Here is a 19,738-nt window from a genome sequence, read left to right on the forward strand (position 1 = left end):
TATTTGCACATAAGTAAAAGCTGTCTCCTTGGAAAATGTATCATGTCGTGGAAAGAAAAGGACATAGTATATGCATGATACAAAAGAGCCACAGAATTTTTGGAACTTGGTATTCAAATTATTAGATCGTGGCGTGTCTTGTATGTGCTAGTTACCACGTTACAAATGAACAATGTCAAGAAAACAAAAGCAAAGCAGCTGCCAGTTCGACGTAATGTCACTAGTGCCTAGCTTTTGATTCTTCTGTCTCTGCTTGTTTTTATTTCTTCAAGCCAAAAATGTTTCGTTTCTTCTTGTCCTTGTCGGCCTTGTGAAGCTTCCCGTCGGAGCCACCGCTTGCGGCCACGGGTGGTGCTGGGGTCCGGCCCACACCGGCACCACCGCCACTGCTGAGCGTCATGGCGCCCATCTGCTGGACAGGAGGGCGAGGTCCACTAGGAATACCCCCGACACCGGCACCACCCACCTGCCGGCGGCCAGCTGCAGCACCACCAGGCGCAGGCCGTTGGCCCTGCGCCGGTGCCTGTTGCTGAGGTGGCGGCGTCGGTGCCTCCCGCTCAAACAAGTGAGCCGGTGCCTTGGGCTTGGGACGGCTCAACGGGATATCGAGCTGCCGGGGGTTGGCTGACAGGTCGCCTATTTGGCGGCAGAACAAATGTGGCGTCAGCATATGGCTGGTTGCCAAGACAATGTCGCGGTTGTGCTTGGCTGACGCTTCGTAGCATGCGCGTGCTTCGGAAAATGTCGCACCGCCGGCCATATAGACAAAGATGCGCTGGCGGTTGTCAGGTACACGGCGGTTCGCATCGGCCCAGCTAGGCTTAGCGGCGCGTAGGGAATTCTGGGCTAGCATGGCGTCTCCGTTGGGATCGAGTGGCGGGTTGACGTAGGGAAAGACGAGTGGATCGAGTTGTCCTCGACACAAGTTGTCCAGTAGTGTGCGGAGCGTAGGGTTGAAGCGGGAGAGGGAGTACTCTTCTTCGTTGCCATTTTGTGCCGGTCCTTTAGGATCCGGCGGGAAGACGGGCGGTTGTGGCTGTACGGTCTCCTTCAGTCCACGCACTGGACGTCCGCCGAGTAGTTCCAGGTTTACAATCGTGTTGAAGAGAGACTTGGGTAGGTTCGAGTGGGCGAGCAGGCGGTTTATGTCCTCTGGGATGACACCGTTGCGGTAGAGAACATACAGCATGATGAGACGCAGGCGATCCTCCGTCGTGATGGACTCATCATCGAGCAGTCGAGCCACCTGGTCCAGGATGTTGCGCGGCTTGCGGTAATCCTCGTCCAGCCCCGTTGCCAGTGTCTGCTCAGCTGATGCGACGTCTGGCAGCTTGTTGTTCTGAAACTTGTTCATGCACTCTTGCGCCATTGTAAGATGTAGAGAATACGCCTCCTTCATCTCCTGGAACTGGGGGAGACCAGCCAACATGTCCCTGATGGCGTTGAGGTTGGTTGCGTCGCCCTTGTCGTTTGTAAAGTGCGGGTTCTGGTCGAGGAACTTCTGGAAGTCGCCCATCAATTTGTCAATAGTGTCCTTCATGTGCCGGTGGCGGTTGTCGACCCAGACAGTATCCTTCTCCTGCAGCTCCATATCTTTCTCCTCTTGACCTGCCTCGCCCTCGTTGAAGGTGACATGAAATGTCGTCTTGTCGCCATCTTTGATGGGTAGCAAGTCGTGGGCCATGGCCTGGTATGTGAATTCGTGGACGAGAGGGGCCATGATATCCATAGACCGGTCAGTGATGACGAGAATGCCGGGTGGCCGGTTGGTTTGTGGCGGGAAGTCGCGGTTCCATCGGGCATAGTCGTCGAGTTGCTGCTGAACGAAGCGCGCCAAGTGCGTGCACAAAACACTGGCCTCGTGTATCGGGTTCTTTGGCCGGTAGTATCGTACTTTCGGATATTCGCCTGCTGCTATACAAACACTGGCAATCTTTTGTGCCAGATCCTCCATATGTTGCCGTACAAGGTCGTTGCAGCCGGGGTGGAAGAGGATGGGGAAGCTCCAGGGGTCACGGAAGGTGACGAGGTGGGACTCGTGCGGGAAGAAGTCGATGGAAAGGACGTCGAAACCGGCAATTTGTTGGCGGGCAGCGGGCGCGCCGTCGATGCGTTGTTGCAACTTGGGATCCAGGACGCTCGTCCACACCAAAAACGCCCGACGGTATCGTTTGCGATCCAGGTCGGCCAGCAAGCAGTCGACGATATGGGGCTGCGGTGAGAGGATGTAGATGGCGTCCATGGTGGGATTCATCTCACGGCGCTCCTCGATGAGCTCAACGTCTGTTTTGGATCTGTTAGCGGCCACGCAATCGTCTCTTTTTCATCCAATTTTCTAGACTGGGGTAGATGTACTGGCAATGTTCTTGTTGAGGATGTCATCTTCCTTGACGACATTGTAAATGATCTTTTTGCTCGTCTCATCGAGCACGAGTACCTTCCACTGTTGTAGGGGTTCCCATATGTTAGCAAAGCCGGTCACACAAAGTCCTAAATCAAGGCCGCTGGTCGGGATGGCCGACGTTGAATCAGGAGATGATTCACAAGGCCGACGAAGATATTTTGTGGAGGGGGGTTGCTCACGTCGCCTCTTGTGATATTCTCGATCGTGTCTATTATCACTGTTTGTAGGAGCCAGTATTAGTGTTGGGTTGACTTAAGAAAGAGTAAAGAAGACTGCGTACCTTGCTCCTGTATCTGGATAATAGAGATACCCATCTTGGGCAGTTGGGCGGCGCGCAACGACGCGGCGTTCAAGTCGGTGAGACGAGCTGGACAGAGCTTTAGGGAGAAGGCAGTTGCGTCGAGGCAAAACAGAGAAAGGCGCTCTAAGGAGAGATTCGAGACGGTGTGGTCCAAACACGCGCTTCTGGATTAAGAGGCAATTCAAGAGGGGATGTTGTGCAATCGTTGGCGGTGAAGGATGGGTTGGAACACTGGTGCAGCTAAGGACGAAGGGAGCAAAGGGGGTTCAGAAACGGACAATTCGAAGGTCGCAGAGAGAGAAGAGGTGTAAGGAGAATACGACGCAACGAAAAACGCAAATCGCGGCTTAGACGGGTGGCAGATGCGTGGTTTCGGTTTTGAGTTTGCGAGAAGCTTTTGTTGAGCGGGGCGCGGTTTCAAGACTGCCTGAAGACGGGGAAGTTGCGCTGGCACAGCAGGAAAGAGAGGGGTGGTGGTTTGTGTGCAGACGGAAGCGGGAAGCGGAAGGCGCGCGACGATAGGGAAGGAACAGACCAGGCCCAGAGTGGTTTCCTGTTTTAGGTTTAGCGGGGCAAGCTTTACTGGGGAAGGAGGCTGATGACGCTGGTCTGGTCCTGACCTGCTACAGGCATAAAATCCAGTGAGGAAGGGTGGAATTGGGGAGTGGAGCATGTGACATCAACCAAAAGCTGCCTCTTGGGGAAAGAGGGGGCGACACAGCCAATGACAATGATGCGTAACTTATACACGAAAGGCAGGATTGATGATAACAAATACGACACGACTACCCTGAGGAAGAAAATGGTCAAAGTTGATGAAATTACATCGCTCAAATGTTGAGAGCACGCTATTATATGACAACCTTTAAACGCCCAAAACAGAAGCAAAGACAGAAATATCAGCAAACCGAAAAACACCATGTTTACAACAAACATTGATGTGTGCTGACGCCGTTTGGCCATCCAAATACAAAGGAAGCTCCAAGCCCGGCGACATCTCATACTTTAAAGCATCGCTGCCACAATCACCTAACCAGACAGATTCCGCTGCTCGGCTTCCTCCACCGCACGGTCCCAGTTGTAGCTGTACAGGTAGGTGTACTCGGCAACCGTGACAAGGAAAAGACCAATACCGACACCGGCCCACAGACCGCGAAGCTCCCATCCGAGAGAAAACGCCGTGGCGAACGAGATTGGTAAAGCCACAATGTAGTAGGCGGCCAGGTTGGCATAGCTGCCGATCTCTTGGCGGCCAACACCACGCAGGAGAGAGCTGGCCACGCACGCTGTGCCGTCAAAGATCTGGAGGACAGCGACGACAGGGATGGCTTGAGCCACAAGCTCAATGACATCCGGTTCGCTGGTAAAGAGACGGGGAACTTGGTAGCGGAAGGCAAAGACCCACAGACAGTTGAAGAGACCGAGGCCCACGCCGGCAGCGGTCGCCACATTAGCACTTGTCTTGGCTGCGATGGGCAGCTTGGCGCCGATGAGGTTGGCAATGCGTGTGGACGCGGCCACGGACATGGGGAAGGGCAGCTGGTAGGTGGTAGATGTGAGGGTGACAAGAATACTCTGGGCGGCCAGCGTGGTGGAGCCAAAGCGGCCAGCGCCGAGGGTCAGGATTTCAAAGGCAAAGAATTCGGCCTCCACCATGATCATGCCCGGCAGAGCCAGCTTGATCATAGGACCCCAGTTGGAGAAAATCCGCCACGTGAAGCCGCCCCAGCACTGCGCGCCATCGACAAAGTAGACATAGAGGAGCAAGAGCAGGGGCATGGTCCATTGCGTGATTACAGCGCTGATAGGGGCGCCAATAAAGCCCAGCTGAAGTTGCCACACGAACAGCCAGTTGAGGAAGATGTTCATGGGCGCCGCAATCAGCAGCACATATGTGTTGGCCGTGAACAGGCCCTGGGCCTGCATGTACCGCTTGGAGCACTCGAAAACGGCGCTGGCGGGCATGCTGATGACCAGGACGCGCAGGTACAGGCCGGCAAGAGCAGCAATCTCCGGCTCCGGAACCAGAGACACAAGAATCTCCTCTGAGAAGAACCAGATGCCGGCGAGCGGGATGCATAGAACAAGAAGGAAGCAGCACATGCGCTGCAGCTGCAAGCCAACGAGGAACTTGTGGCCCGAGCCGTAGGCCTGAGAACAGAGCGTGTCGAGGCATGTAGCGAGGCCCTGACAGGGCGCGTAGAACGTGATGCTGGCGGTCATTGTGGCAACTGGTTTAGGACTGGTCAGTATACTGTGGATGATGTCGGAAGACAGGATAGCCAAGGGCACAACAAAACGTACGACTGACGGCTCCCAACTCGGCCTTGCCAATGTGGCCGACGGCAAAGACACCTGTGATGTTGATGGAATATTGGAGCAAAAATGTGATGATGAGGGACCGCGAGTACACGGCAATCGTCTTGGCTTCGCGCTGCCACGTGGTATGGATCTGGCCGGCGGCCACAGCGGCATTCCACTGCTCGTCCAGGTGGGGCCCCGTTTCGGAACCGTCGAACTCGGGTGCTGACGGCGCAGTTTCGAGAAGTGCTGTCCGCTCATCCGGCAGGCCACCAGCACCGTCTCCCTGTAGCCGCCGCTCCTCCTCGGCCGTGTCCTTTGGCCGACGCGTGCTGAAGACGCTCTTGTACACACGGGTGAACAAACCTGGCTCGCGGCCGTCTGCACCAGCGGCTGTAGAGCTGGATCCTGCGTGACCCGGGCCCGCGGCTGCCGAGACGTGCTTGGGTGGCAGCAGGTGGTTGTCACGGAGGAGGCTGCGTTCCGCCTCGCGAGACTTGAGCTTCTCGACCTTGCTCAGAGCTGGGCCGCTTGTAGGAGCCACGCCGAGGACGGGGCGAGTGTTTCCATACGCGATGGCGCTGGGTCGGCGGTAGAGGTACGGTCCCTTGGAACCGGGGCCGTCGATATCAGAGTCGGTGTCAATATCATCCTGGCTGCCGTCGGCGTAGGGGACAATGCCGGCCGAGTGGTACGAGGCGGGGGCCAAGGCAGCTGCGCGGTTCTCGGCCTCGATTTCGGACGGAGTTAGCTCAGCGATGTCGCGGGCGAGCACTTCCTGGGCCAATGGGGAAGGATCGGCCAGGGAGGCAGCAAAAGACGAGGCGAGGCCGGCAATGGACTCCTGGTGGGCGCCAGGTGTCGGCGAGCCGGTTGGTATCGACCGACTGGGTGTCATTGTGTTCGAGGGGGGAAGGGTTTGTAGTAAATAAGTTGAAGAAGAGCAACAGTGACCCGCGAGGAAAGGGAGGGGGGAAGAAGAGGGTAAATGTCCGATGAGCTCCGTCAACTGTATTCCAAACAGTAGAGGTCGAGGTCATGAGAGGAAGAAAAAAAGAGAGAGACAACACAATATGTGGGATGAAATCAAATCCAAGGAAAACACGGCAGAAAAAATACCCCAATTTTTAAAAAAGCAGTATCGGCGGAAACTAGACTAAGAATCTGCAGAAGGTCAAAAGAAAGGCGTCCAGATGACAGGCGTGACAAAAGTGGCCGAACCCATGCGACGCTGCGAGGCAGGCTGTGTAAGGTCAGCGAGAGACTTGCAGGATGACGGAGTCACACAGCGGGCACGAGAGAAAAAGAAAAATAGTACATTCGTACGACAAACGGAGTGCCGCATAAGGTAAGAAACGAAAAAAAGGCAGTGGGTCACTCGATCGTACTTTCCCTACGTGACTAAATCGCCGCTGCGATGTGCAAGTGCAACCGATAAAGCTTTGAGGAAGCAAGAGCCTGGCCACCGCCCTCCTCGAGTTTGGCGCCGTTCTGGCCGGCGAGGCCTTGTTCGCCGCCGAAGTTTTCTCTCCTTATTTCTTCCTCCTAGACAGCATACCTCGTACTAGCCGTGAGGGTGGCGCTAGCGCGGATTCGCTTGCCCCAAAGGGTTAAAAAAAACGCAAAAAGAGGCGGGAGCTCGGCTTATCTTAAGCCACTACCGAGTTTGTTGTCTGTCGTTCTCTGTAATTACACCGAGGAAAGTGGGCGGTGAACCAGTGGGCTGCATGTTGACAGACAGATGGATGTATATTTTTGCTGGCCATGATGCTGACTTTGAGCATCCCGGTCTACACTTCATTATTGATATGTTTGGGGAGGCTTGCGACGCAGAAGACAGTGCTATCCTTGGGAGGAAAACTGCAGCGTCAGTCGAGCCTTCCCGTTATTGTCTTTGTTGGCTGGAAGCTTTTTGCAGCTAGTTGTGTTAGCGGCCATATCTCGTAGTTTATGCGGCAGAATAACGAGGCTACCAGTCAAAGGAGCAGCTACGTTTCCAAACGAAAGCGCAGTTTTGTCTTTGGATTATTCGACGTTGCTTTGACGTGTTGTCGTGTTGCGCAAAAGTCAATATTACCGTAAACACTGGATACAATACGAAATACTGTCTGCGCCGCATTCTCCTTTAGTCTCTTTACTTGCAGGCCACAAAAAAAAATCGAGGTTGGCAACACAATCGCGCCTTCCCCGCTTCACCCCACGCGGTTGCCGCCATTGGCTGGTTGGACCTCCCTAAAACAGCAAAAGCTCGATTGTACGCCAGAATACCACTGAGCAACTGCCTGAGCCGTTACAGCAAGCACGAGTTCCATAAAGCTCATCAGCGAGTAAGAAGGCGTCATTCCGAGCAGGCTGAACTTCACGTTCCGCTACCCGCTTTCGTCTCGACTCCATCCCGGCCACGAACGAACATCGGAGGAACGCAATACGCCAACGAGACATCCACGTTTCGCCTGTATTTATTCACTTGAACACCGCGATGCCTCTCGAAATGCCCCGTGTCGCACCGCGACGCAAGCAACATGGTCGGCACCACCACGCCCATACGGCCGCAGCCGCGCCGTGGACCGACGTGGAAGACCATGCCCACCGCAACCGAAGAGGCGACAACGAAGACGACGACGACAGCGATGAAAGCTCTGGATACGACGACGACGAGCGGACGCAGCGCACTGACCGCCACGGCCATGGCGATGGCGAAGACGACGACGGTTGCTGCGCACCGTTGGCGGCGATGACGAAACCCGTCGAGGTCGGCGAGCTGGGCTCGTACGGCTATGCCGGCGAGGCAGCTTTTTGGATCTGGCCGTTGTTTGGGCCTCTGCTGTTCGAAAACACAAGTAGTGATGTGCGTGGCGTTTAGTGGCCTTGGGTGGCCTTGGGTGACCTTGATCTAGCCGGTGTGCAAAGTCGCTAACAATTCGGAATTAGGCGCGCGACGGCCTGGCCAACGAACGAAGTATGTTGACGTTGTTGCCATCACTCAAGTCTGCGTGGCGCTTTCCTGAAACTAACACAACAGTATAGCCTTTCTCTCGTACCTCCGCCTTTCCGTGACAATGGCCGTTGTGGCCGTAGCCATTGTCCTGTCGTTCCATCTCAAAAACCAACCGTCACCACTGGAACTGCGGATGGCCCGGCCGCTTGGCATCATCTTCTGGCTCCTTTCGGTTCTGACTCTATTCGTGGGCGTCGCCAACTACATCAGTACGTCTACAACGTGACCGGACGGACGCCCCCAAACACTGGCGGCACAGCTAACACCTCTAGAAACGGTCAACAAATACAGCCGTCGGCAGGCTATCGTCCAGTCCGGCTGGAAGACGCAGTCGGTGCGTGTACCCATTCCTATACGTATCCCTCAGGTTCCCTTACTAATATAGTGTCCCTCCAGATCATGGCTGCCGTGGCGCTCGCCATTCTCGGTTCGTGCGTGACGCTTTTGGTTATAAACCGGATAAGCGAGAACTAAAGCGGCATGTCAGCAGCATGTCGCGAGATTTGTTTCCTATATCTATTGTATTATATCTTATGAATACCTGCTTGCCTTCTTAGCGATACGAATGATTGGATGAAATAAAATCAAAATCAAAATCAAATCAAATAAGTCTATGTTCCTAGATCCGCTCAGTATTCTACCGTTACAGTGTTGCGCAATGAACAAAAAAGAGATGAAGAAAGAAGATAATACAAAATGAATCGGCGAGAGAAGCCAGGGCTGAAAAGCCAGGCTGAAAAGCGAGGGCGGAAAAAGCAAGAAAAGATATCGCCTCCTGACAGATCATCCAGTCATGTATCCTTTTGCTCAAGTAAAGTTAAAAAGAGTGAGATAAAACACAAAGGGAGAGAAATAAAAGTGAGAGAAAACACTAGTCGTCCATGTCGTTACAAAACAGCGTCTCCGGTAGCAGCACGGCCAGCATACCCTCGCTGCAGCCACCCGTAGTGCGGCGGAAGTGCGTCGCGTACTCGATGGACTGGTCGTTGAGTTCGTCTAGCGTGACGGACTTGCCGTCCCATGCCAACAGCGGAAGGTCCGAGAAGGGCGCAAGGCCGGTGGTGTCTCCTGTAGCAGTTCCACCGCGGTGTGGCAGCGCCTCGAGCAGCGTCTTGCTGCCCAGACGCACCTCGTCCGAGCCGGTCCAGTGCGGGTTGCTACCGGCCGCGGCCGCGTCGGCCAGGACGTCCTCTTCGTACTCCTCGGGCGGCTTGTAGAGCTCGTCGTGGACGGTGGCGAGGGCGCTGGCGGTGGTGGAGCTGGGGTAGAGGGTCCAGAAGCCGCGGGCCTGGCAGAGCTGGAGGGCATGTTCGAGCCAGGCGGGGAAGGTTTTGCTGACGCGCTTGACAGGTTGTTCAGCATGAGACTTGGACTCGGGCTCGGCCATGCGTTGGGTCGCGAGCAGCTGGGCGATGAACCGATGCAGATCGGCCCAGCGCTCGCCGAGGAAAAGAACCGCGTTGCTGTTGGGGGCCTGCCAGAGGAACGAGGAGTCGGCGGATGTATCGGCCGAGGTACCGGCCACCGAGGCAGCGGCCGCCTCTGTCGTATCTCCCTTTTTCAATGGTGCTGGCGGCACAAACGGAGTCGAGCCGTCCAAGGCAGTGCGCGGCAGATCGAGGCTGATACCAAAAAGACGCTTGTCCCACTCTTGAAGCAGGGCCGGATTCGAGTAGCGGTACTCGAGCAGGGCATACTTGATGTCTGAGTCCGTTAGACATAGATACGAGGCAACAGGAGATGGACAGAGAAAAGGTTGGAAGGCAGCGCTTACAGTGAAAAAAGTCGGGCGCGAGCTCCGTCTGAGGTGACAGCACGAGCACATGGGAGTCTTGTGGGTGCGTCGGCCAAAACGACTCGAGGAAGCGGACGGAGCTCTCCTCCTCGCTGACACCATGCTTGGGGATGCGGTGGCGCAGCGAAAGCTGCTTCGTGTCCGACGCGTCGGCAAACCCGGCAGGCGGCCAGCGGAACGACTCGAGGAACTCCACGGTCGGCGGGTCTATCTTTTGCGGCAGCTCAATGGTGACGTGGGGAACGGAGCCGCCACCAAAATCAGCGCCGCTCAGCGACTTGAGCAGGCGGATCAGGCTGCCCGAAGCGCCCGGATACGCGTGGATGAGGATGTCGATGCTGATCTTGTTCCAGCTGGACAGAGACGCGCTGTCGAGCTTGGTGAGCCAGGCTAGCCGCTGCGGCGCGCGCTTGGGCAGCTCGATGAGCGTGGTGTGGCTAGACTTGGCGTGGGTTCGCATGCCGGCCTTGAAAAAGGTCTCCTCGGCGTTGGTGCCGTCAATGATAATGGCCTGCGGGTGCATGTAGAGCTGGACATGGGACATGGCGACGTCGACGCCGTTTTCCATGCGCTCATCCGTCGAAATGGAGGCGTACTCGGGCCGTGCATCGTGGAAGAAAATATTGCACGAGGCGTCTATGCCGTGAATCTGCTGCAGAGCAGCAAGGCTGATCTCGCTCTTGCTCATCACCATAAAGTGCACATAGCTGCGCAGCTCGGTGCCCATCTGGCAGGCCAGCGGCAGCAGCGTGGCGATGCTATTCAGACTTCCGGCGGCGAAGAGGACGTTCTTGTTGACCCTGAACGAGCCGTGGGTGCTACTGATCGAGCGGAGGCTGCCGGCGAGCTCAAGGAAGCGCAGCTGGCCGTTGTAATAGCCGACTGCTGGGCTTACGGCAGAGGCGCGCGGCTGGGGAGGGGCTGCATCGGGGGCGACGGGCGCGGATGGCGGGACCTCAGGCGCCTTGAGGTTGCCGAGGCGGTCATTAAAGGGCGGCGCTTGGGCCTTTGGATGCTCCGGCGGCGGCGGCGGCGGACGTGGAGGAGGCGGAGACTTTTGTCGGTCGTGCCCACGTGGCTGTGTCGCGTCCTGGTAAACAGGCCGACGATGGTCGCGAACCGGCAAGTCGCTTGGCAAGTTCTTGACAAATAGGTAGACAGCAAGCAAGGCCAACACGCCGATTGCCAGCCGCTTTAGGAGCTTGCGCGGATGCACACGCACCGAGTGAAGGACAGATGAGGCCCCATGGCCAGAACTACTGCTGCCCGTCCGCGGCCGCAGGTGGTCGTCGTCCTTCTTGCCCATCTCCACGTCGCTGAGGAAGAGCGACTGCACCGTCCCGCGGACGCGGTCCTGTACCGTGGCCATGGCGTGGACGTGGGCGTGTGCTTATGTACTCTGCACGACGTAGGGTTCGTTGAGACAAACGGAGAAATCGCGTCTTTATGTTATGTCGAGGAGTGGGAGCATCGCATTTTGCAGTTACCAGGGCTCAAGGCTGCCTCGCGGCAAAAAGAGAGACGGCCTGGTGAGGATGGTGCCACGCAATCGGAGGTCGACGGGCCGAGTGTCGCGTAGGAGGAGCCAGTGCTGTGCTGGTCGACCCTCCTTTCTGTCGTCGTCGTCGTCGTCGTCGTCGTCGTCGTCGTCGCTCGTGGAAGCAGCTCTGTTGGTTCAGAAAGGGAAAGTGCTTAAGGAAAGCTGGCGTCGAAGACAGGGAAGGCACGGCTCGCGCAGGGGGTTCTTGGCATTGGAAGGGGCAGCTCCGCTTTTGGCACCTGCAAGGAAGGCGCAAGGCTGCAGCACCCATTAGCCTAAAAGTGGGTCGCGCAGCTAGCGGGGATGTGGCGGGTGTGCGCTGAAGCAAAGCGCCTTTCTGACAAACATTTTAATACTCGTATAGAACGCGACGCGGCTGAGCTCCCAAGGCTGTCCTCCAAAAAAAAACTTAACACAACTGCACCACATCACAACCCACCAGCGGACCGACGCCGCCATACCTCCCGCCGACGTTGTCATGGATGACGAAAACTATGCATCGTCCGAAGACTCGGACTTTGCGCCACAGAACGTGCCCGACCACGCATCCGCGGCCGACTCGGACGACGATGACAATGACGACGACGATGATGCCAACGCGACGACGTCCGGCCAGCGGGCAGGAAAGCCCACCAACGGGGATATGGAGGCAGAAGATGCGGGTTTTGAAAACTCGGGCGACGAGGCAATCATCGGCAAAGGCAAGAAGCGGAGGCGGCGAGACAAGGACAGCGACGGCGAAGACGGCGACGGCGGCGTGGGCGGGTTTGTAAAGACACGTAACCAGCGTGCAAATGAGTGAGTACAGCCCCGGCCGTATGATGGAGGTCGCCATGGTTATGGATACTTACAGTGTGTAGGAAAGCAGAACGGCGAGCTGCGGCTGTCCAAGGCCCGGTCACGGTCGATGTCGACGCAATCTTCAGCCAGATGATGGGCGGTGGAGGAAGTAGTGGTTCCGAGGTCAGGGCGCAGCAGCAGCCGGATCTTTCGTCGCTCGCCTCGGCAGCCATGTTTGCAGCAGCAGGTGGGGATCGTAACGACGGCAAAAAGGAAAAGACCGAGACGGAAACGGATGGCAAGGACACGGCGACGACCTCGGGCCGCACAGAAATGATCAAGATCAAGCGCACGTACAACTTTGCCGGCCAGGTGCATACGGAGGAAAAGATTGTCGCACGCGACTCGGCCGAGGCCAAGTTATACCTAGAAGAGGTCGGCGCCGACAATGTCGAGATTGTGGCTGTGAGCAAGGAAGGCGAGAGCGACGGAGGTGACAGCGACAACCAGCCCATGCGCCCGCCACCCCGCAAGGCATTTCGCTCCGTGTTTGAGCCGATCCTGGACCCGTCGCTCGTCCAGGTGGGCGCCCGTACCGATCTCGACCTGGGTCTGGCCGCCCGGCTGCAGGCACGCGAGCGCGCCGCTCTACAGAAGCAGCTGCAGGCTGCCCAGGACCAGGCCAAGAAGCTCACGACGGTGGAGAAGAGCCGTATGGACTGGGCCGGGTTTGTGGATCGCGAGGGTATCCAGGACGAGCTGGCCGTGGCGGGAAAGTCCAAGGGCGCGTTTGTGGACCGGCAACAATTCCTGGCACGGACAGAGATGCGGCGCGAAGAGGAGGCCCGACGTGCGCGCATGGCTGGCAAAGTGTGATGACGGCGGCCGTAGTGTCGTGCGCTCGACCCGCACACGCCTCATAGTACAGCCAGCATGCCCTGCTCACTGCACGCCAACTATGGTGAAATCCCGATTCATGGTCATCACGCCCAGTTGAAGCGGCCTACAGGTCCGCGCCTGGACGTCGTGCCGTCGGCAGCCTTGCTACAGTGGCAGCCGGAGCATCGTGGAGCAAAGAGTACCGCGGTACATTACGAAATGTTCGCTAGTCGGCAAGCGGCCAGTACATACTGCCATATCAGATGCAGCGATATGAGCAAGGCGGCTTTGCTGGTGCTTTGTTCTCGCAACAGCTGCTCAACAGTCCAATGGGATGCTATGAATGCGTTCCAACTGTCCGCCGACACTGGAAGAGCACTGGAAGGGCACACGATATTAAATTTAACTGACAAATCGTCCATAACGTAACAGATAGTAATAAATCTTGTCTAGCCCGAAAATTGTTTTGCCCTGTTAACAATTGAACATCGAACTTTCAAACGACCATGTGAACAAATCCTTACATGCTCCAAAACAGCCCTACTAACGTTGTGCCTCGGCTTTTAATGTGCTGCGGAGCTGGTTCCCCACCCCGCGCTACTACGCACAGCGGCTTAATACCCATCTCCTAAAGAGTTGTTAGAAACAGTGAACATAAAAACATGGGGAAATGTACGATCTACTTTGGAAATAATTCGCATCAGCAACACAGCAAATGATACCTCAGTCTGTCAGCATCTCTCTTTGCGCCATCTCGTTATACCAACTCACCTCGGACACTCCCTCCCGCCTCACAAAACACTGCTACCACAATGGGCGGCCGTATCGACGCGTATCTTGACGTCGGTGAGTCGCATACGCAACACAATCGATCTTCCTCCTAATGTTGCGGCACGACCCCGTTCTTTACTTTGGGGTTGGACTCACAACTGTTAAATCTCACGTCACGTTGGCTAACTCGCACCCCTTGAACAGCGTCATTATACAGCTACGTGGCCTTTCTCTTGCTTGTCAAAGATGCACCTGTCTATGCTGCCAACAACGTAGAGGTCGTGTATGAGATGCCCAAACCTATAAAACCTATAAACCTCCCCCCAAGACACCGACTCACGATGGCTGACCTAACGTTGCAGATATCACCCCATCCTTCTCGGCGCCATTAACAAGGCGACTGGCAACAAACCGCCGTTCTCGCTTCCCGCAAAGGCCGCGTATGGCATGTACGACGTTAGACGGTCTTGTGCCCGGGTCGGTGCGCCCGAGACCCAGGCCCCGCCAGACTTTATGAAGCGCGCCGTCACTGTCTTGGCCCTGCGCGCCCTCCACTACATCCAGAGTCATTATTCGGCCGAGACGTATGTTGCCGCCTTCCACTACCTGTTTTACCGCTTTTGGACGCCCGAGCACGCCGATCTGCGCGACCCAGAGATCCTCAAGGCCGAGCTCCGCGCCGCACCCGCCGGCTTCAACGGCAAGGCCTCGCTCAAAGCCGGCTCCCAGAACAGCAAGCCCTTGTTCACCGCCGCCGACGTCGACGCTATTGTCGCCGGTGCCACATCACAGCCCGCCAAGGACCAGCTGACGGCCGCCACCACGGAGGCGCTCGACCGGGGCGCCTATGGCGCGCCTTGGCTGTGGGTCACCAACGATGCCGGCGATGCGGAGCCCTTTTTTGGCAGCGATCGCTTCCACTTTGTGTACCAGTTCCTCGGTCTGCCGTACCAGGACGTTGTCCTGGTTGATGCGCCGGTAGCGAGAGCAGGCAAGCTGTAAAATCGCGTGTCGTTGGGGGGACAGACGGCGGTTCTTTGGTCATTGTACTGGTATCGAAGCACATTGTAAATGACAACTTTATGCCATCTCTTTCTATTTCCATATATCATACTCTGCACAAATAAAGCACCAACCGAAAGGTCACCATCCAAGTATGCAAAAGTAAACTGTATAGTCTTTGGGGTGTTCGTATCAGAACAAATCTAACCTTCTCTTTTTTGGTATAGAATAGGGATATCATGCGCGTCGCTTCTTTTTTGCTTGAGAGAAATACTCAAGCTGAGAGGGAAAAAAATGGGAAGTACAGATAATGAAAATGACAATGTGCCCAGCAAGACAACCATAATCGCGAGAAAATGATATCACAACTTATAAAAAAATGAGAGTAAAACAAAAGCAATGCATCATCGTCCATCACAAGATCCATATCCATGACCGGAAGAGTTGGGGTATTGCGCGCCAGGGTATATCCAGCCAATGGGGATAGGGGTATTTTCGACTGTTTTTTTGGTTTCCATTTCCCGCGGCGTTCTAGTCGAGAAAATCAACACTCAACACAAAAGCAGCTGAGAACACAACTCGAGAAATAAACAAAAAATATCAAACGGCAGAACGCATATGCGGAAGAGAGCAATGACAACAGAACTGAGAAAAACGTCATCAAAGTTGACAACTTTCACTTTCTCACGGTTTAACGGAAGGCTCCAATGTGACCAGGGTATCCAGAATTGGTCGAGTGAGACGTTGACGGGCGGCCGCTGTCAGCAGACTGCCGCGGGTTGTAGCGAGGTGTGATCTCGCCCGTCTGGGGAATCGTCAGGTTGTGGTGGTCCATGCCATTGCTGAAAGGACGGGTCGGCCAAGGAGACGAGTCGTCATCGGGTAGGTTGACACCGCTGTCGTTCCAAGGGTTGCGGTCCGCATTGAAACTGCGAGTCGATTCGATGCTAATCAAAGATGTCTTGGACGCGTTGGCCGAACCCTTGAAAAGGGAGTGGGACGATTGTGCGCTGTTCTTGCGACGGTCAAGGAACGACGAGATCGACGACATGCTGCCCGGTTTGCGGAGACGGTCAAAGATGGTGTTGCGCTCGCGGGCCACCTCATCGCCAAAAGCGGACTTGGTTGGCGAATCTGTTCCGAGGGTCGTCGGTGCGTGCTGGAGCAGCTTTGAATCAAAGTACTGGAATGATTCTTCAAATGTGTCAGATTTGGGGCGGGGAATCGAGCCCTTGACGACAGTCACCTCGACGTTGGCTGTAGCAAGCTGTGAATAAAGGACCTCGACCGCGTCGCGAAGACCACCTGCATTGTTGCGTGTGAACGTCCACAGCATGGTCACGGTCGGCTCGCCCTCCTCAGTGGTCTCCTCGGTATTCTCCTGAACGGTGACGCCAACCTCATGGTGCTTCTTCAGCTTCGGCACCAATTCGTGTGCATACTCCGGAGACTCTAGATACTTGATCAGGGCGGAGCTCCGCACAAAGACCATCTCATGGTTGTCAGGAACCATTCCCTAATTAAATTCGGTCAGTCAGCATACACATATCAAAAATATGGCTGTAAAAAGTGATATCCGGACGCGAAAAGGAACGTACCAGGAAGTCGTCCACGCAGAGGGGAACCTGCCACTGCGGGCCGGTAACGGTCACTTCATCGCTTGCTTGTTCGGTGCTGGGGAAGCTGATCTTGCAGTTCCATTTCTTCTCAAGAGTCTCAAGCTCCGGCAGTCGCGCAATCAAACGACGGTGGTACAGGCGATCGACGTTGACGATTTGAGACGTAAACTCCGAATCCACTCGATCAACCATCTCCAAAATCTCAGACTTGACAAGCTCAAGATTCTGCGCGTTCCGAGCAGGGGTGCGGCATATCACATTGTCAACGCGCATGTCATCATCTTCTCGGCCAATGCCACCTATGACAGCTGCGTTAGCAAATTAAAGGCATGCATTTTATGCAAACAAGTGCGTGCGAAACGGTGGCTTGTATCTTACCTCGGTCCATAGCGTTAGAGAACTTGACAAAGACAGAATGCTTTTTCATGATGCGCTGGATGTGCTGGCCTCCTATGCCAATAATGCGCTTGTGGTACTGGTCCGGAACATGGAAAGAGATGGACGCGGGCATCTCCTGCTCAACCAGCGAAAGGCCCTGCTTCATCGACTCGTACGATTGAGCATTGACATCAATGTTGAAGTTGTACTCGCCGAAGCTCTCGAATAGGATCTGCACGTTGCTTTGTCCCATGATCTTGTTGATTTTGCCGTTTTTCTTGCCACTGACGAATTCTTTGTGTTCGTTGGCAAGCTCAATCTTGACCTTGATCTGATACGGAAGATGGATCGCAAGCGGGACCATAGAAAGGACATTCAGTGCAGCCTTGACGGCGTCGTCGGAGCCCGTGATACTAAATGCCCAGCCCTGGAACGAGACATCCGCATCGGAGTTGGCACATACTTCCCCCAGGATCGATTGAATTTCAGCGGGATTGGGAATCTGGCGGCTATCCGCTTGAGCAATAGCCCAGAAGCCGCTGTAGAACTGTCCAGCAAGGGCCATCAACTCCCGGGCCGTCCGCTCCGTGTGCAGGTTCTCGGTAGCCTGGATCCGAACGGTGTTTTGTCTCGAGCCGAGGACCGGAAAGAGGATATTAGCCCCATTCGTCTCGGTGATCTTGCGGACTTTGTCCATGCGGCTGAGCAAAATACTGTCGATCTTCTCCGCCGGAACAACAATATCCTTCAAAAAGAGGCGGGTACGGCCCAAGACTTCGTGGATCTTCTTCTTCGCGGCCGAAACGCTGTCTTGGCTCTCGCCCGTAATGAAGATCTCGTTCGGCTCACGCGGGCGGGCGGTCGGGGGCGAATAGCGGAAAACGGTCGAAAACGATGGAGGCATGTAGATGGCAGTACCAGTCGAAGACTCGATCGTCTTGATGTTCTTTCTGTTGCGGCCGCACAGAGGCTGGTGGAAGTTGGTGTCCAACCGCAGTACGTCGTAAACGCGGCCGAGCTGAGTAAAAGGTACAGCGTTAGCTTCTGACACGACATCGGTCCCAGAAAGGGCAATCCAGGGATGGTATAGTAAGCGAGGCTCAAATGACCTACCATTCTGTCAATGTGAATCAACACTCGGGTTTTAGCATGTTCCGATGACAAAATGTCTCCGTAGATAGCCACTCTCCATCGTTGGTCACGCCGGAGCTCGTTGTCACCGTTGAGCCCATCCACGATCGGCGTCAGCTTTGGGCCAAGGAGGAAAATGTCAACGCCGCAAAAGTTTGAGATGTTGTCGAGCGTATCGGTAACGGCTTTCTTCAACGTGCCTTCAATGAGGTCGGCCACCATGTCACCACTGATATCAACGGTCGTACAGCGCTGCAGAGAGAAGGACAACAGTTAGTAACGTGAAACGAAATGTTACTTGTGGTCAATGGCAACTAGATCGGGAATTCGGGGATAGTGGCAAACGTACAAGAGCAAGAGGCGTTTCGTTCAAGATAGTCTCGTGGGCACGGTAGACAGAATCGGGCGCGCCTACCAGGCAGACCGTCGTAACTTGGGACTTGGCATTCTTGGGGACAGAGGTTATAATGTTGGCCTCGATTTCATTCTTGGCAGCAAGCTGGTCGCAGAGGTTTCCCAGGTCCACAAGGTTGTTCGCGTGGACAGGCAGTTCATGGACAGGCACGTCATCCGGGGCACTGTCCGGGTGCGTCCAACGAAGGACTGCATCTTTGGTAGCGTGCAAAATGTCCTCGGTATCGGGGCCGGCCAGGTCGGAAGCAAACGGGACATTGAAGGAGTAGAATACGGGCGTGTTCACGGTCATGCCAACCTGGTTAAGAGACGTCGCCGACGCATTCGCGGCACCCTGGTGGGCCAACTTCTGCAGTGGGTTCATGGCTGGACCGGGCATGTTAGGAGGCCGGTTCGACATGCTAAAGTTGGGGTTTATCCTGTCGGACCAGTGACGCATGTTGAGGTTCGCGAGTTTATTCATATTGAACACGGTACATTCGAACTGAGCAATACGGTATCCGGTGTGTCGTAGAGACGGGCGGGTGGGCGCTTGTAGGCTGTCTGTTATCGTTGGGTGGGCGTTACAGGAGGAGAATGCAGAGACAGACGGCGAATTTTATCGAGTCTCTCAGAAAGATTTCGTAAGGGATCGAAAGGTGTCCGAGTTGTGGATCGATGCGTTTTTCGATGGGTATCTCGAAGGGTATCTCGAAGGGTATCTTGAAGGGTATCTCAAAGGGTATCTCGGAGGGTATCTTGAAAGGAAAGGCAAGAAAAGCGTAGGCAGGTTGTCGAAATCAAAAGGGTCCAAAAAATCCTGTCACGGCTCCGGCCACAACGATCAAAACTCGACACTCGACAAAGCCGAAGTAGTCGAGAGGCGTCCAAAACAGGACCAGAAAGGAACGAGGCAAAAAGAGGGCGTCAAGTGTTTGTATAATACAAGAAAAAAAAGGTCGAAGGAGACCAATCGAGAGGTCCAAGTGCCGCAAGCGGAGTCGTGGAGGGTCGGGACACGGGGTGGCAGGAGAGGGAGGGAAAAGAGAGGGCAAAACAGACCCGTCACGATGTGCAAAGACGAGCCTGATGTCTACCGGGGAAAGGAAGGCACTGAGGTTTGGCAATGGAAAGGATAGGGTATCGTAACGAGTATAAGGAAAGACCGGGCTGGTGAAAGGAACAGTTATCGTCGGCACCTTCCCAGAGAGAGAAGAGAAGGAACGATGGTGCACGAGGAAGGAACTCGAAAGAAAAGGAACGAAAAAGAGGCTAAGTGAGCCGTAAGGAGAGGGAGCAGAGCGCTGATGCAGGGGGGAGCAAGGCCTAGCCAAAAATGACACAATGCACTAATCGAAAGGTCGCAAGGTAGCAGTGAGACAAGGGGGGTAAGTCAACAGAGAGGAAACGGCGGACGAACAAAAAGAAAAAGAACTGAAAATAAGA

At 55.3% G+C, this 19,738-nt stretch overlaps 7 protein-coding genes across 7 annotated transcripts; 3 read left to right on the forward strand and 4 right to left on the reverse strand.

Moving 5' to 3' along the window:
• Positions 1–259: 259 nt before the first annotated feature.
• Positions 260–3,378, reverse strand: SPSK_03004 (syntaxin-binding protein 1; the record flags this gene model as incomplete). Its single annotated transcript, XM_016729849.1, has 5 exons — positions 260–2,283; positions 2,356–2,443; positions 2,584–2,621; positions 2,685–2,869; positions 2,984–3,378. 5 exons carry the CDS (start codon positions 3,376–3,378, stop codon positions 260–262), a joined length of 2,730 nt encoding a protein of 909 aa, XP_016584960.1.
• A 356-nt stretch (positions 3,379–3,734) lies between these two features.
• Positions 3,735–5,904, reverse strand: SPSK_03127 (multidrug resistance protein, MATE family; the record flags this gene model as incomplete). The annotated part of the gene is made up of 2 exons (XM_016729968.1): positions 3,735–4,936; positions 5,010–5,904. 2 exons carry the CDS (start codon positions 5,902–5,904, stop codon positions 3,735–3,737), a joined length of 2,097 nt encoding a protein of 698 aa, XP_016584961.1.
• Positions 5,905–7,485: 1,581 nt separating this feature from the next.
• Positions 7,486–8,478, forward strand: SPSK_03506 (uncharacterized protein; the record flags this gene model as incomplete). The annotated part of the gene is made up of 5 exons (XM_016730344.1): positions 7,486–7,854; positions 7,938–7,965; positions 8,034–8,213; positions 8,277–8,338; positions 8,401–8,478. 5 exons carry the CDS (start codon positions 7,486–7,488, stop codon positions 8,476–8,478), a joined length of 717 nt encoding a protein of 238 aa, XP_016584962.1.
• A 397-nt stretch (positions 8,479–8,875) lies between these two features.
• SPSK_03111 (uncharacterized protein) lies at positions 8,876–11,168 on the reverse strand (the record flags this gene model as incomplete). Its single annotated transcript, XM_016729952.1, has 2 exons — positions 8,876–9,708; positions 9,779–11,168. 2 exons carry the CDS (start codon positions 11,166–11,168, stop codon positions 8,876–8,878), a joined length of 2,223 nt encoding a protein of 740 aa, XP_016584963.1.
• Positions 11,169–11,817: 649 nt separating this feature from the next.
• SPSK_03436 (SWR1-complex protein 5) lies at positions 11,818–12,995 on the forward strand (the record flags this gene model as incomplete). The annotated part of the gene is made up of 2 exons (XM_016730274.1): positions 11,818–12,137; positions 12,200–12,995. The coding sequence occupies 2 exons, from the start codon at positions 11,818–11,820 to the stop codon at positions 12,993–12,995; spliced, it is 1,116 nt and encodes a 371-aa protein (XP_016584964.1).
• An 815-nt stretch (positions 12,996–13,810) lies between these two features.
• SPSK_03522 (thioredoxin) lies at positions 13,811–14,771 on the forward strand (the record flags this gene model as incomplete). The annotated part of the gene is made up of 3 exons (XM_016730360.1): positions 13,811–13,844; positions 13,974–14,052; positions 14,132–14,771. 3 exons carry the CDS (start codon positions 13,811–13,813, stop codon positions 14,769–14,771), a joined length of 753 nt encoding a protein of 250 aa, XP_016584965.1.
• A 691-nt stretch (positions 14,772–15,462) lies between these two features.
• Positions 15,463–18,776, reverse strand: SPSK_02990 (uncharacterized protein; the record flags this gene model as incomplete). Its single annotated transcript, XM_016729835.1, has 5 exons — positions 15,463–16,287; positions 16,370–16,689; positions 16,769–17,786; positions 17,882–18,151; positions 18,249–18,776. 5 exons carry the CDS (start codon positions 18,774–18,776, stop codon positions 15,463–15,465), a joined length of 2,961 nt encoding a protein of 986 aa, XP_016584966.1.
• Positions 18,777–19,738: the final 962 nt, after the last annotated feature.

The sequence above is a fragment of the Sporothrix schenckii genome (assembly GCF_000961545.1).
Source record: "Sporothrix schenckii 1099-18 chromosome Unknown Cont47, whole genome shotgun sequence".
Lineage (NCBI taxonomy): Eukaryota > Fungi > Ascomycota > Sordariomycetes > Ophiostomatales > Ophiostomataceae > Sporothrix > Sporothrix schenckii.